Consider the following 16,963-nt stretch of genomic DNA (forward strand, 5'->3'; position numbering starts at 1 on the left):
GGTGTCGATTAAATGCGGATATCGGATGTGCCTCGTCTGATTTGCTTGTTGGAAGCGCTACTGGTCCTCTGGTATTGAGATTAATTCTTCTCCTTTTTTTCTTAAGCGAAAAAAAAGAGAGAAGAACAACCTCACAGGTTAGATTATTTAGATTTATAATTACTAATAAGATTCAAAATAATTAGCTAAAACAATAACTGCATTGAGCAAGACCTATCTAATTGGGGTTTGATTTGCCATATGAATCGGCATCTGATTTCCTATATCATACTAAGAGTGATCCTATGTTGAATTATATATAAAATATAATTATATATTATATAAAATAATTTCTACATGCTAGCATATTTTTTATATTTCCCAATTCCAGACCATGCGTTGTAATGCAAAGCATGCTAAAAAATTTAAGCAATACTTTTAAATTTTTTATTGATATCTTGTATTTATATTAATATTTATGAATAGTTATTTTTAAATTATGTGCATAAATACATGGATCATAACTAGTCAATGGAAACATGCGTTACATGTGGTTTAAACATCTGTTTCTAATTTTCATATTTCTAGTTGGAGAAAAAAAAGAGAAAAAAGTCAAAAGCAAACTCATTTGTGTAGCAAATGACTCGGGGTATCTCCTAGTTCGTCTATCAATGTAGAATTATGATAAATCTACCATGATGGAGAACCATTCTACAACAACAAGCATTTCTTTGAGTCCATGATGAAGACATAATGTCACTCCTCGGATCAATATTCATCACTTGATGAGGTTGTTTTGTAAAAGTTGCATGTTTGATAGAAAATACTTACCATAAGATCAATGTCACAAGGTTCAAGAACAACACAATAATAATTTTCTCGTCTACAATCCATTTAGCAAGATAAAGTAAATCAAAATCACCATTTGCAAGAACCACTATAAGCCTATGGGCTTTCTCACCTTATCAACCTCAATGTCATATTTTTAATCTCAGCGGTCATGTTTTAAATCATTATTTTTTTATAGAATAGATATGTATTTGTAAAGACTTAATTATAACAATTAAATTTGTGGATCAATAACAAGTTTGATTTTATCATTTCCTTCTCTGATCTTGAGTCAAACTTCCTTCTTTTCTCCACTCTCCCTCTAATCTTGAAAGATTGCATGTACCACAATTAACCATAGAAAATACTTACATCAATAGATTAAGTTTGTTATATGATATGGATTGTGTACTTAACTTGGTTTTTATTCTAACAAAATCACAAATTATAAAATTACCTAAACGTCCCATAGCTATGTCCAAAAATATAGGCCAAATTTAATCTCAAACAATTAAATTTTTTTTATTCTCATAATGTTCAAAATGTAACTGTAAGTTCTTCAAGAGCATAATTGTTGCCATCTTAATTTATTATCTTGAGTTTATTTTTAAAACATCCTTATAAAGTTCCATTTCATTTATTCAGAATATAAGTTAATGAGAAATTGATAGTAATTGGTTGAATCGAGTGGAATTTGAAACATTCTCAATAAAGATTCAGATAAATTTGGCCATCCTTTGAAAAAATTTGTAGAATATTCAAATAATCTCATTTTAGAAGCTCGTGAAAAATTATATATTCCGGTTAAGGTTTACTTGCCAATAGCCATCGGTTTGGTCGACTCCCCACTTTTTAATACAAAAAAAATATAAGGAAGCACATAGATATCCGGATTCGGGTTGTATCTTTCGCACAAAAAAAACGATTGATCTTCTTTCACAACGTCGTCCGTTGGATCGCGCCCCACGCGGCCATCAAGCCCTTCAAATTTTTCAAGATTATCGGTCTGCACAGTTATTAAAGCGGATTTTACGGTAGATTCGTGCGAAGGAAGGTGAATCATTCTTTCTCGCGAAAGATACAATCCCTACCGTCAGACTTTATGTTTTTCTTTAAAATTTAAGTGCTCTTCTTACCCTGTGCGATCCGATCGGCTTAATCGCCACGCGCCCATCGTCGTCTTCGTTTTCGAAGCACTCCGCGCGAAGCCTTCGCTGCTGTCCCTTTGGATCCCTTCGGCCTTCGCTCTCTGGTTCCCTCTTTCTTAGTCCGATATGTTTAAGAAGTGAGCTTTACCTTTCTTTCTTTATCCTAAGATTTTTAGGGCATTTTTTTAAAAAATGATCTCAAAAAAATATAAACGATCTTTCTTTTGTTTTTTTTTAAATTATTTGAAAGATCTTTTTTTACCGTATTTCGGGTAATGTCTGTTGATTCTGCTAATTATGTTTCTGTTGGTCAATTAATTTGCTCGAGGTTTTCTTTAAAGTCTAGACTCAAATGCACCCGGTTTTAGGGTTTCAAATCCTGATTCTTTTTCATCTATTCAATTTTTTTTCTGTCATTTTTGCATAGAATCCTTTGCCGGAGAAATATATATTCTTTTCCTTTGTGAGATTGGACTGTGGGAGTTGGATGTTGGTCGCAAAATTAAGAGTTTGGATCCGGTATTTACTGGAGACTGTTATAGTGAGTTAGTTTTAAGGGTAATTTTATGTGAGATATTATTTACAGGAGAGAGTTTGGATCTCTTGCAATGTGATTTAATATCAGCACTGAACTACAACATGCCTCAGTGAATATTTTGTTATGGATTGTAGATCAGCAGGTGATATCATGGTAGAACGTCAAATCTTGTATTCTTATCTGTCTTTGTTGTCAATTATATGATATAAGATAGCTTATCTTGTTCAAGGGACCATTTTGTTCTGAGGGAACGTGTTTAGAGAGCTTGGAACTGGAGTATTTGGAGTAGCAGAGTGTGCATTAAAGGTATACAGCTGTTGTCAGCATAAGGATGAGGGCTCCAATGTGAGTTATTTGAGATCTTAGAAGAAATTTATGAATTTGATATGAAAAGGAAACAGATGCTTTGACTGAGAGCAGGAGGCAGAAAAGTGATATCGTGTGTTGCAGATATGGTAAGAGAATTGGCATGGAGAGAGCTTTGAAAAAATGATTTGCGTGCATGGTATATAATAAATGATCTGCGCTTTGGATATGTGGTCGGTAATCTGAGAAGTCAAGGATGAGGAGGGAGGAGTTAATTCATGCAAAGATGCTGGTGTGGGGGTAGGAAGAGAAGGGCGGATTCTTGGGCACATTTGAGCAGGCATTTAAAAAGGGATCAAATTTGCCAGTGATTCATTATGTGGTGAGGTGACTGATGAGGATGAAACCAATATTTGGGGTTTACCATTGTGAAGGGACTATTGAGAGGACCACACCCCCACCCCACCCACAAAAACCAACCAAGAAAAAGAAAAACACAAAGACAAGATGTCACATGGTAAAAATGTGATTATTGCAGAGTATGGGTGCAAAGCCTGCAGTAGTTAATTGTTAATTATGATAAATGGTCATTTGAGCATTAAAGTACATTTTTTAGTCCTTGGTTTGAACTTCAATTTTAGAGGTAAATCTTTAGTACGTGAATCTCAACAAAAGGGGAATCAAAGTGGGCTGGCATGAACATATGTCTTTGTAGGAGACAATTGTATGGAGCATACCTTTTAAACTTCAATTTACCTTGTTGACATGTGGCAGATTATTAACATTCCTGACTGCTTCACTATGATTAACTGTTAACTTGAAATCTTTGATTTTTGACTAGAGGCTGCATTGCTAAATATAGAGAAGACAGATAAAAAAGAAAGCATATACTGCCCATAGCGAATTTGAAAATAGAAGAACACGAGAACATTTTGTTAATAGAAGATTAAACTGATAAAGTTCTTAAGTAAGATTTGATTTTTTTTTTTTTTTTTGGCAAGCAGCAGAGAGATTCTTAGCTTGAAAGGTGACGTCTTGTATGGATTGACTATTCACTTGACATCTTCTTCCTCCTTGCCTTCACTCTTCATGTTAGGTCCATCCCCTTAGGCCTCTACCCATTAGACATGTGCACTAATTTAGTCCTATAGTCATGGCCTTTTGCTGAGTTCCCTTTTCTTTTGGGGGTGCTAACTCTTTGAATTCTATACCATTTGCAACATATTTTTTTTTGAAAAAAATTCTATATGATTATGAAAAACTTATGGCGCATCTTTGTGCTGCATGATTATGAAGAACCTTTTCTGTTGATGAATGAGATAGTGTAATGTACATACTTGCAAAGTTTCAACTAAAGTTTTTATTTATAGACTTAACCAGCCGTATCTATGTACAAATAGGAAAGCATAATTATATAAATTAGAATAATTGAGCCAAAAGTAATTTAGAAAGAGTATTTATAGCAGCAAGTTTTGTTGAATCGACGCCAGAGGGGGTATTGACGGATGATCAGTTTGGCACGGTATGGATCTGTACGGTGCCATTTTAGGGCATATCGACAAAAAGTCAGAGAGGGAGGGGGAGATGGAAAAGGAGAGAGGAAAAGAGAGAGAGAGTTAGAGAGGGAGGGAGGGAGGGAGGGCTCGAAAGCCCTCGTCGTTAGGGGTGCGAGGCTTGAAAGAGAGAGAGAGGGCCTGAAACCTTAACACAAACCCCGCAAGAAAGAGAGAGGGAGCAGGGAGGATGCGTACCTTTGATGCTGGTGGGGGGAGGGCTAGTAGTCGACTATCACGAGCGCAGGGGAGGGGAGGGTCGCTAGCTTGAGAGGGACGTGAAGGTCATGAGCAAGATGAAGGGGGCAGAGGGGTTCCTTTAGTTGAATTGAGCTGTGTGGGGCGGGGGTGGTTGGGGGTGGTTAATCGAACTGAGCCGGCTTGAAGGGGTTTAATCCATTAGAGCCTGTTCGGCCAATTTATCGAACCGACAGGGGAAACTGTTCCGATTCTCTGTCAGTTTGGTTCAATACACCTCAAGGTAATAGTAGGGATAGTTCTTGGAGATGGCTTCTACAAGCATAAAAAAGCTTGGAGTGTCCAAGACTCCAAGGTAATAGCGGGGATTCTGAATGTGGATCATCCACAGTGAAAGGGACCAATGAGATCCAAAATGCAAACCCAAATAAATATTACATATTTTTTTATTGTTGTAAACAGAAATTAACTTTTAAGATCTTTCCTCCAGGGGAACTTCTATTACAAGATTTTGATAATTACGATTATGTCTTTTCTTGCAAAAAATTCTTGTTTTTTGATGTATGCCATTGATTAGCAACTAACTTTCACTTTCTCTTTGAAGGTTCTCCTTTGAAGACGTATCTGCACAAAACCAAGTGAAGGCATCTGTACAAAGGAAGATTCGACAAAGTATTGCTGATGAGGTTTGTGTTAAATCTGAAAAGTAATTTTCCTTTTTTACTTTGAGCTTACTTCTGATCAGATGGAAGGAATAGGTTTCACTCTTGTTTGTATCATTGGCGAGATCACTTGTTTTGCAGTATCCTGGCCTTGAACCTCTATTGGATGACATGCTTCCAAAGAAAATGCCTCTAATTGTTGCAAAATGGTCCGTCCATTCTTTCCTCAATTATTTTGTACTTTTCCGCAAGATATATCAGTGATTATTGATGATTCATTTATAACATCAGTGGTAACTCTGTTTGTTATGTGGTAGTTTAGTCATGCTAACAAAAGGATATTGGTGCTGGAATTTGAATTGATAAAGTCATTATATATATATATAAGTTGGGGCATGATAAAGGAAAACAGGTTGAGAATGGGTTAATTAGCTATTTTAAAAAGTTTTGATCATGATAACTGACAACCAATTTTTTTAACTTACTATATCCATTTAGCTATAGAGCTGCAAAACTACATTTTTTCTGTTTTCGTGTTGGCTAGTTTTCAAATATTATGCTTCAAAGTGTTCCATCTTGCCTAGTTTAGCATACATCACTGCTAGCCTTATTGTGTAACACTAAATTATCCGCAGCTGATCAGTAATATTACCTTGTCATGAATATGGACTTGCACTTATAACAGGTCTAAAGTGTCTCCAGCATCAAGGGTGTCTTTGGTAGCATGCTGCAATTAGAAATTCTCTTACTTCTTTCACAATTATTTTTCGCAATTAGATCTGCTCCTTCACTAATGCTGCTCTGTTTTCTAAGTCAATAGATTAAATAGGAGAAACCTTCTTTTTCACATGAGAAGCTTCAATGGCTGCCTTTTGATGCTATGTTGATTTCTTAAGATCTTTTCTGCTTATGGACCAACCAATTGTTCGCCTTAACTTTATTCTTTAACAGTTTAACCCATAAATTTGATAGTGTCAACATTTTTCATGCTAACTCGTATCATCATTCTTCTGTCTAGTTGACTATTATTTTTTATATGCGAAGACTGTATATCAAATCCAAACGCTAGTTAATCAAATCAACCTGACTCCATGTCAGTTTTCCATATGTGAGTGCTTATTAGCGCATCTGCCTTTTCTTCTTTCATTTGCAAAGTTGTCTTTATTTACTGACACTGTCTACTGATACAAATGCATTTCATTCTCCCTTCAGTGTGGAGCTCCTTTAAATATGTTGCAATATCTTTTCCATCTCAGTCTCCATTTGCAAACCAAACCTTTCCTTTCATGCATAAGCATTTGGTTATTATTACATTGTTCGAAACAAAGTAGAAGAGGTCTAGATTCCTGCTATCTGAAGGCAGCGACAAGGTGCATCTGGAAGAAACTATCCTTGAGTAAATAATCTTCCATCTCCTTAAAATTTCTTCTAAAAGAATCGATAGAAGTATGTGGTATTGGATCCCACACTTATTGTCCAAAGTCATGTATTCCCTCGTCCTCAAACTTAAGAATTGTCCTATAAAATCTTTCTTAAAATGGCCCACCCAACAGCAAGCGGAAGAGCTATCCAAGCTAACCTCCCATTCTTTGGAAAAGGAAATTATGATCATTGTTCTGTCACATTAATTGAAGTTATGAAAGTCTTTGCCAAGCAAAATTGTGAACTTAAAGCTGCAAAAACTTAAAAACGGTGATAAAGAAAATGATAACTTATCATGTTATCTGCTTCCTTGATGCTCTCATTGGCTCTGTTGAATGAAACTTTTGTTTCAAATGTCAGAGCGTGTAAGTTCATGCTTGGTACCCAAAACAGGCTCAAACAACACCTACTAATTGATTTATTATTATTATTTTGATAAAAAAGGGGCTTACAAATCCTCTGCAATTTTGTTTGTTTCGCGGCAGGATGGCATGCATGCTAGCATGGCATGACACATGCCTTGCTTGCCAATTACTACAACCTTGTAGCACTAGCACTTAAAATCCTTGAATAGAACCTTTCTTTGCTAATTTATATTTGAAACCATGCTGATGGAAGTAGGCCCTGTTTGGGGGAGCTTTTGGAGGGCCAAAAAGCACTTTCTGGCCCTCCAAAAGTACTTTCAGATAAAAAATGGTGTTTGGTAAAGTTTTCGGAAAGCTGTTTCAGCTTTTGCGGGAAGCTGAAAACAGCTTTTGGGGAGAAGCTCCAATTTGGAGCTTTCCGAAAACGATGTTTTCAGCTTTGTCAGGAAGCTATTTTTTGCACCAAAATACCCCATTTAAATCTCACTTTTTTTTTCCAAAACCCTCATCCCGCCTCTTCCTCTCTCACCCATCACCTTCCTCTCCCTCTCTATCTTCTTCTTCCTCTCAACGCTGCCGTCACTGTTCCTTCTTCCTATTCTTTTTTTTTCTTTTCTTTTTTTGTTTTGGGAGCTCGTGGTTGCCCATGGTGGCAGCCACCATGCCGGCCACCACCCATGACCGGCGACCCCTCTATATTTCAATGAAATAAAATAATAAATAAATAAATAACTAAATAAAATAAATAAAAAGAAAAATAATGAGTGAGTGGCAAATAATCTGATCTAAATAAATAAATAAATAATATTAGTAATTATTTAACTAATTTTATCACCTAGCTAGAAAATTTATTAGAGAGATAAATGGTCATTAGAATGATGAAAAATTAATTTACCCTAATAATTATAATATTTTATATATTTATTATTGTATTATACTATAAATATAATATTATATTACATTATATCATAATACATTGATATGTTATATTAAATAATTTAATATTATATTAAATTATTATTTTATAATACATAATGTTATAGTACTATATTATAATAATATTATATTACATTACATTAATATTATACTATATTATATATTTATCTATTAATACATATTATATTTTATTATACTCTATTGTATAATACTGGTAATGTCTTTTATGGTCATTTTGTCACACAAAAGTACTTTCTCAATTTGTTTATCAAACACATGTTAAAGTGCCACAGCACTTTAGAAATGTGGTTACCAAATAGCAAAAAGCTTTTTATAAACGCTCTGCTTCGAACAGCTCTACTTCCAAAAGCTCTACTACTAACAGCTCCCCCAAACAGGGCCGTAGCCCAAAAAAAATTTGGTATCAGGGAAAATAGATGTTGATTAGATTTTTCTTGGGATGATCTAGTCCCCTTTCCATCATAAAGAAAACTAAAGATCAAGGTTTGCCATACTGGTCACGGTGCATACCGACTGTACCATATTGTACCGATACTGAAATAGTATGGGGATGTACCAACACTCGGTATGCCGAATTAGGTACTCTACTGGGCGTACTGGCACTATAACAGGATGGTACCATTATGGGATCCGGTATCAAGATGGCGAACCTTGCTAAAGATATTCTCCACTAATCAAATTTGATGAAATTATTTCTGAAGAGAGGATGCCAATCTTTCCAAAGTCATGCGAACAAACTACCAAATTCTTCCGTCATTCAATTTTCTGCAAAGGCTAAAATGCTAAGGTTGCATTTGGAAGAGGAATAGGGAGGAATAAAACTCTCTTAATTCACTTATTCCACCTCTTTTTAGCCAGTCGGTCATTTGAGCACATGGAATAAACCACTTTCTAAGAAGGACAGAATGGGTCTTTCTGGAAAAAAAGGTAGAGCATGATGCTTTAGTTTTTCTCCTCCTGACCCATTTATCCCACTTAACCAAGGAATAGCTTATTCCAATAAAAAGGTGGAATAGTTTAACTCTCCCTTTCCCCTCCAACTTCAACTTACTCCAATAAAAAGGTGGAATAATAAAATGGTTACTATTGAAATGTGTGCACATTAATTTCTGAGCTTCTAGCATAATTATTCCTCCTATATTCACCTATCCACCATGGCCAAATTTTGTTATCTTTTTTTTTCTTTTTGCAAAGCATGAGTGAGTGCTCATGTGTGCTTAGCTAACTTCCCTACCTTCTCCTTTTCTTTACAGCTTGCTTTAATCATCCCAAATGTACAAGGACTGTCCCTGATGCTGATAATGTCATTCCTCAAAATTAGAACTTGCTAATCTTGAGGTTTGACCATTATAATAGATTTACATATCATTGAAACTTTTAACATCCTCAGGATAAACTATATGATGGAATAATGTATATCAAAATGTATTATAAACCATAGCATTTAAATGAAAATTCGCTTACAAACTTAAAAACATATCTACCTATACATTATTGTGCCGCCAATTATATCAACAATCATGCAAAACTATGCTTTTGTTATTTCAATAATCACTCGATCCAAAAACAACCCCAGCAGATTCAGTCTTTCTTTGAAATGGGTCCACTATATATCATACAACTAACTTTGAAAAGATTGTAAAATAAGTGGAGTAAGCTATGTAGCTCAACAAGTAAACCTCTACCATGATTAAGAATTTAGGTTTTCATTGAAAAACACATCTCTTAAATCATACTACATAACTCAAAGAATCATTGAAAATCCAGGTTTGGTTCATTGAAATAAAACCAAAAGTTTCGATAAGGAAAGGAATTATTGTAAAAGGATCAAAACACATGATTTTTCAAGAAGAGTTTCAATAATTCATATTAGATCACAAGTCATATATATTTCAAAAATTCTGGCGATGGTTTGGTAATGAAAATTCTAGAAATTAAAATTCACTATAAGGAAAATTAACAATGGAACAATCATAACATATTTTATGTCAAATTCTGATATTTTATATAATTTCACATTATCTTATAATGTTAAAATACCCTTGAGGTCACTTAGATCCTCATTGCAAACGCAAGTGAGGCCACTTATATTGTCTCCGATAATTTGAATGAGGCCACTTATTATCCTCATTGCTAATGCAAATGAGGTCACTTATATCCTCGGCTGTACTCAGGCTACTCGGCCAAGGGTCCACATATACCACATAGCATGTGCTTTCTCATCAATAAATCAAGTGAGGCCACCTGTGTACCAGCTGGTTGTGGGTCCATTTAGACTTTCATTGGTAATCCAGATGTGACCACAAATACCATCGAGTTCCTTGCCACAACTTGAGTGGGGTCACTCATATACCTCCCAGCTAAGGTTTCAATTCTATTTAGAATTATGTCAATATTTCATACTTTAACAAATTTCACAAATTTCATACTAAATAATTAATAAAAGCTCCAAAGAGAATAAACACTATTTCTGACCTAGCATTTAGAGAATTTCAATAAATATATGGTTTCAAATCGAAGGAGATACACTAATTTTATAATAGCAATTTCAAAACACACATACGTCTAGAGTTTTCAAATGAAAACAAATAATTTTAAAATCAACCACATTTCAGATTGAGAATATGCAAGTTTGAATGCAACTTGGAGATTGAATTCAGTTGGAGAGTCGAAATATTAAAGATTGCAAGTGTTGAAAACAATTGTGATGATTAGAACTTCAAAATAACACAATCTTGATATTAACTGTAAGTTTCAAAGAACCTAAAAAAAATTGGTTCCAAGTCACGTGGAAGACTTACTGGCAAAGTAGTCCAGCGATTTTCAAACAGATACTAAGATTGTGAATTTCTAAAGACATGTAAACATGGAGCGACTAAGAGATTCAAAATTAGAAAGCAAATTTTAAAACCTTAATTTCTAAAGGCGTGGAATAGTCACTTGCAAGGAAATCCATAGTTTTTGGAAAAGACTATTTGAATTATGCATCAAGAAGTTACTGAATGTTTAAAGCCAGTGAAATCCATAAAAGTTCCCCTCCTCCTCCTCCTCCTCCTTCTTCTTATTCTTATTCTTACTATATTTCCTTTCCTTCCTTAGCTGGTCAAGAAGATGATGACTCAGTAGGTTAAATTCCAACAGGGCCCTCAGCAACAACACTTATTTACTGAATATTATTGAAGTAAATAGAAAAGAGGACATTTACTAAAGACATTACATGTAAATAAGTAAGTAAACCCCCTTTCCTCATTTGAGTTCAACAAAAAATGCTTATAGAAAATCTAATTATTAAGGTTTAAAAGTTGGTATCTCATTTTTAGTTCAAACTTTAGATGTTTAGCATTAGATCAAAATATCAACTTTAAAAACCAAGCTATTTTTTTGGATCTTAAGATCCCATTAATTCTATTATGCCAAGACATTGTTAAGGTCCAAAAGTTCTGTTCAAAAAAAAAAGTCTTATAGATTAGTCTCTAAGGCACATCACCGATTTCAGTATTATTCAGTATTTAGCACATTAAGAGAAGGTTTACATTTCAATCTTACATATCCAATCATATTTCTCTAAGTACAGGAGGGCTATTACATATTAGGTTTGTCTTTGCAAGTGTATGTGCAACATAGAGATATGGAGCAGCAAAAAGTTTTTCCTTTAAGCAAGGAGGTTTCAGATTAGGAATAAGATCAGATAAATATGAGTTGAATCATAGAATGTAATGCTGCACATCTGGCAGTGATACAAGGAGGATATCCCTTTTAACGTGGCTTTCTGGGTAGATTTATTTTGCAATATCTAAGTTATTTTGGAGTTTGTTTTATGTCAACCAATGTATCTTCCATGTTTCTCATGTTACTGGTCAATAATGTATGTTGTAGAATTTTGTGTAAGGCATTAAAAATTGTCTGCTGGACCATTTGGAACTTTTCTGGGCATCCTAAAGCATTGATGTTCAGATTATTAAATTTTGAAAGATTTCTTACTGAAAATGCCAACTCATTCTCATTATTTTTGTTTAGCGACTTGTTTTCTAGCTGTCCATGTATGAAATGATGAAAGTTGATCCACTACTAAACTGGACATCTTGATTAATGCATTTTTCTCTTTATTTAAGCCAAAATCATCTCAATCTTGTGGTGGTGAACAATGTACCACTATTTTTCAATGTTCGAGATAGTCCTTACATGCCAACATTGAGGTTACTTCATCAATGTAAAGTATCTCCTTGGCTCTTATTCTTCCTATATTTTTTTTGTTTCGTATAAGGTTAGTTTCCAAGCTTTGTAATGTATAGGTTACCTTTTGTTTTATGAGTTGGCTGAGCAGCAAATGATTTGTTGTATATTCCCCATGGGTGATGTGATCACTAAAAATTGCACCTTCTTTGAGTCAAACTGATGCCTTAATATTGAGTAGTAATTGAGTAGTAGTCTAACCCTGTAATTCTTTAGGTTCTCATCCTTTCTCTTATGCTCTCTCAGATCCAGATATAATGAAAAAGTTTCAGGTGGATAGAGGCGCGATCAAATTTGTCCTTTCTGGTGCTAACATTATGTGTCCTGGTCTGACATCGCCTGGTGGCGCTTTGGATGATGAAGTATTGGAAGAAACCCCTGTGGTAAAGATTCTCTTTTACAGGTCATAGCAAAAGTTGATTTATATTTATATTGTAGTTATAGAATGTAAAATTTAATCCCTATGACTTCAACAAGTCAAGGGTGAACTGGTCAACTCAGATACATCAGTTGGTAGGCTACTTTGTGGAGTAGCCATAGAACAAATTGGCATCATGTTCAGTTTTGCTAGGCCATGCATGGAGTAGCCATAGAACAAATTGCCATCAAGTACAACTGTTCAGTGACTGTAATTTCTGGGTTATCTCCCCCTCAGGAGGTATTGACATAGCATATCAACCAATAGGATTTGGTTGAGTGGTTGCTGTTACAACTTACAATGTGTTTAGATTTAGGTAGTCATGCAGCCTTTAAAATACTTATTAGTTATTACACATTACTTTTGTACAAGTAATATTTCTGTGTGCTGTGATGTAGGGAATAATGGCTGATTTCTGTATCTTCATTATTTTCAGGCCATAATGGCGGAAGGAAAACAACATGCTTTGGCAATTGGATATACAAAAATGACAGCAAAAGATATGTAGGTTTTATCTTACATTGGTTTTCCCCCCTTTAAGTAGTTGTAATATATTTTGAGGTTCCATTGATCAATTACATATCAATTGCTAATTATTCAGATATATATATTTAAGAGTGATGATGTTTTTTTTTTCATATTTTCTCATTTTTTCACCAATTTCAATTCATGATCAGTGTCTAGTCTTCTATAAATAAAGGCCACTTTTATAAGCTCCTCGTGTAGTTTAAGCTATATCAATTGATAGTTTACAGATGCAAAGATGGAAATTCATGGTTAAATGATCCTTAGTTGATTTACTTATATTGTTTTATAAGCTACTCCTTAGATTAAAAAAGGCTGTATAGGTGATTACTAGTATACAGGGTGAGAAATTGATCAAAGATGTTGATAAAAATGGAAGATTCCCTAGTCAGGAAACCTATATTTTCTAAATTAGAGAGAACGATGCTTCTCTTATTTATGGATGAAATTAATGGAAGAACTATTTGTGTTGTTTGGGCTATTCGACCATTGACAAGTGGTTCTTGATTTTAATTCTCGACATTTGCTTGTGCTTGGCCTGAATAATACTTTAATTTTACTTCTCGTAAGTTTCCCAAGGATCACTGAGGTTAAACTAGTGAACAGGTTGCTTCTACATGTAAATCTTGAAGCCATAAGGTTGTTGATTGCATTCTCAAATGTTTTGTCCAAATAATGTAAGAAATCCACCACGAAGAAAAAGTCATTCAGTTGTTTACTTGATGATTTCTAACAGTGGTCAGCAAAGAGATCCTAATTTCTCCTTACCCATATTAATAATACTATGGGATATGCACGTGAGGGTGGTAGGCATTGGGGGTGTTTCCTGTTTAAAGTAGCAGCTTCACGGGTTCTAAACATTATGTAGGCATGAAATCTTCTTGAGTTTCGGTAGGCTTTACCTTAAACTAGGGAATCATGTTACATTTCTGTTCTTCACTTGAAAACCACTTGAAGGTTGGAAGGCAGTAATGAGAAACAAAAGTCATAATAATAATGGACGGTATTTTGAAAGGTGGCCACGGTATCCGGATTGTCAAGGGGCCGCATGGCATGAATGAAGTATGCAAACAATTATTCAGGGGCACATGCAGTTGGTTATACATGCACATTATGCTAAGTTATGTGGTTGGGTATTGTTAAGTGGGATGCCTATTCTGCCTATATGCAGCCTGGCCATTTATGATAACCATATAGGTAATGTGATGCAGCCTAGGGACTGCATTCTTAAAATTGACTGTAATACTAAGGATTCTATTGCAGAAGCATGACTTATGGATACCTAACTGCCGAGTTATACTGCATGGTAAAATGTTGTTCGAATTTTGCATGGTGGAGAAAGAGGAGTTATGGTACTGTATGAAATACTAAAACTGCACTCCAGCCCTGCATGCATAGCTTGGGCTCTCTCTCTCTCTCTCTCTCTCTCTCGCATGCGTGCGCCGTGGATGGGGTGTTGGGTGGGTTTGTGGTTATGGTGTTGACTGGAATACTCTTCCTAAATACTTATGCTTCTGAACTTAATTGGGTTCTATAACAATCTTGCAACGTTTGTATCAACAAATTATTACATTTTCATGTCTTACACTAAAAGAGTGCATTTAAAGGTACCCATACTCTTCTTATCCCACTTGTAATTATATAAATGGTTACATCATTATGTAACTGAAAATTTCCATTGTGAACTTGTTTGTGCCCTGCTAGTGTATGCATGCCTCTCTTTGTTCATGAATGATACATTGGCATCAAATAGTATCTCAAGCAGAAAAAAAGGGTTATTTTCAGATTTTGATATCTTTCTTCCTTTTTTTTTCACATTCCTTGTGTTGAACGATGTACTCTGTTTGTTGCTGCAGTAGCTCTATCAACAAGGGAATTGGAGTTGATAATATGCACTATTTAAATGATGGCCTTTGGAAGGTATTTGTTCTTTATTTTTCTGATGAAGTCGTTTGTTGGGTTTCATCCTTGTTATCAAAATGGGCTGATGGAATATTTATTTTTGTTATGAACAAGCCTAGAAAATTATGATACCCAAGCACTTTAGAAAGCTGATTCCTGCAATTATGTCGACATAGTTCTTGTGAGATAGAAATAGCATTTCAATCTTCCAGATCTGCATCCAGTGCTTACATGCGGCTGTCTAGTTCATATGTAAGCCCTTAGGGCCATTGACCAGGAATATTTTCCATTTTTCTTTTGTGACATCTGCATTCGCCCATGGAAGCGAGGCTCAAGAATCAACTTTTGTCTTAGTGCTAGCTGTCACTGGCCATGTACATGAGAAGAGTCTTCTTATACTCATTTTCCAGTCATTGAGGGATAGCTTGGGATAGCAATTGTAGGAAAAGCCTTCTGATTTCTTATATACCATATGCAGTGGTATCATCAATTTTGGTGTTCATTCTCATGTGATCTTCATGTTTTCTGACCTATATCTCAACATTTTATTGGTCCATTCTTGATCCATGTATAATAATCTTCTATCGCAGATGGAACGCTTAGAATGAGTAATGTGCACTGAGGACAAGTTAGAATGCCTTCAGAAGAGATTTTTGGAGATAAATTATGTGAAGGCCATTTTTTCTGATTTTCTAGCAATAGGAAGAATAATTTATAATATGTGGATTTGGGTGGACGAAGGAATTATCCCTGTAGAGGAAGGGGTTTGATGAGTGAGGAACGTGAAGTTTGAGAGCTGCTTCAAGGAGCCACCACCCCAAGATTAAATATGGCTTCTAAATTTTTCGGTTTTGTTATAATTCAGAGGGTGCTGTGTTGTACAATATTTATCATGTTTTAAGGTTATTTTTATCAATGCATGGGGCATGTAGCTTATAGACATTTTACTTTTGAGTCTTCTATGTATTTTACTTTTTATTATATCAAATATAACCTATGCTTCTTGGATTTCTTGGAAAAATGCTATACGCTCTTTAGAAAAATACTCTTGCTACCATTTGTGGTATGACTGGATCAGAATGTGTAGTTCTTTTGTGGAAACCAGTTGAGAAAAGTAACACAACTTCAAGGTTAATCTTAGTGGAGAATTAATGATGTCTCATTTAATTTTCTTAGATAATAATCCAAGTATGCCTAAAATGCCTGTTAGGCTGAGGAGAGGAGCCAGAGAGAGGCAATAGGGGGTGCAGAGGATGTTGATCATGGTGTACAAGAAGCAATCAGAGACTCCCTGTTCCAATTCCGTAAGACTACTCTTTTGTATGCTGTGGCTTTATAGTAAGGCCAGCTTATCAGAACTTGCTAAAGCCCTTCAGCGAGGGATGGCAAGCCTCTTTGTAACATAGCCACAAATTTGGGCAAAGCCACTTTGCAAACGCATCTCCAGGCACAATTTTTCTGTGGGGTGTAATGCTGTGTATGAGAGGAGAGATGAGTATGTTGTAGATCAATTTTCGTGCCACTCTTTAATTTGATGCATAAAAGAGTAAAAGAATTTAAATAATATATCTATTATATCATATATATATATATATATATATATATATATATATATATATATATATATATATGTGCGCGCGCGCGCGCGCGCGCAACTAACTTGTGGTGAACTTTTTATTTATTATGTGGATGTTAATATTAATGGCACTGTTAAAGACATGTTCGGCTCTTATTAAAGTTTATTGCTTGATGTGCCAAAAAAATGCTATAAATTTTTTTTATTATAATTTATTATATTGCCATATTATATTTTAGAATAGTTGAAAAAATAGAAAAAACTGTACTTGAATATTACGCAAGCTATATGCTAGTTATCCATTATAACATACCTATTATTTATCTTAAGAGGTAACTTTTTAAAGTTTTAAT

General features: G+C 34.8%; 1 protein-coding gene across 7 annotated transcripts; it reads left to right on the forward strand.

The window, feature by feature from the left end:
- Positions 1–1,901: 1,901 nt before the first annotated feature.
- LOC148699646 (uncharacterized) lies at positions 1,902–16,595 on the forward strand. Of its 7 annotated transcripts, none has more exons than XM_089928066.1 (8): positions 1,902–2,092; positions 5,155–5,236; positions 5,354–5,421; positions 12,069–12,166; positions 12,436–12,572; positions 13,044–13,111; positions 14,989–15,052; positions 16,211–16,595. In XM_089928066.1, exons 1-8 carry the CDS (start codon positions 2,082–2,084, stop codon positions 16,247–16,249), a joined length of 567 nt encoding a protein of 188 aa, XP_089784192.1. In that variant the 5' UTR covers positions 1,902–2,081; the 3' UTR covers positions 16,250–16,595. The 7 variants fall into 7 exon arrangements, 6 of the variants coding, with proteins under 6 accessions (XP_089784192.1, XP_088570044.1, XP_088570042.2 ...); XM_088713918.2 differs by having other exon boundaries at positions 1,937–2,092; positions 5,309–5,421; XM_088713916.2 differs by having other exon boundaries at positions 1,937–2,092; positions 5,309–5,421; positions 16,245–16,595.
- The last annotated feature ends 368 nt before the right edge of the window (positions 16,596–16,963 follow it).

Source organism: Phoenix dactylifera, chromosome 17 (assembly GCF_051530095.1).
Source record: "Phoenix dactylifera cultivar Ajwa chromosome 17, Ajwa_hap1_PhDact_Kaust_v1.1, whole genome shotgun sequence".
NCBI lineage: Eukaryota > Viridiplantae > Streptophyta > Magnoliopsida > Arecales > Arecaceae > Phoenix > Phoenix dactylifera.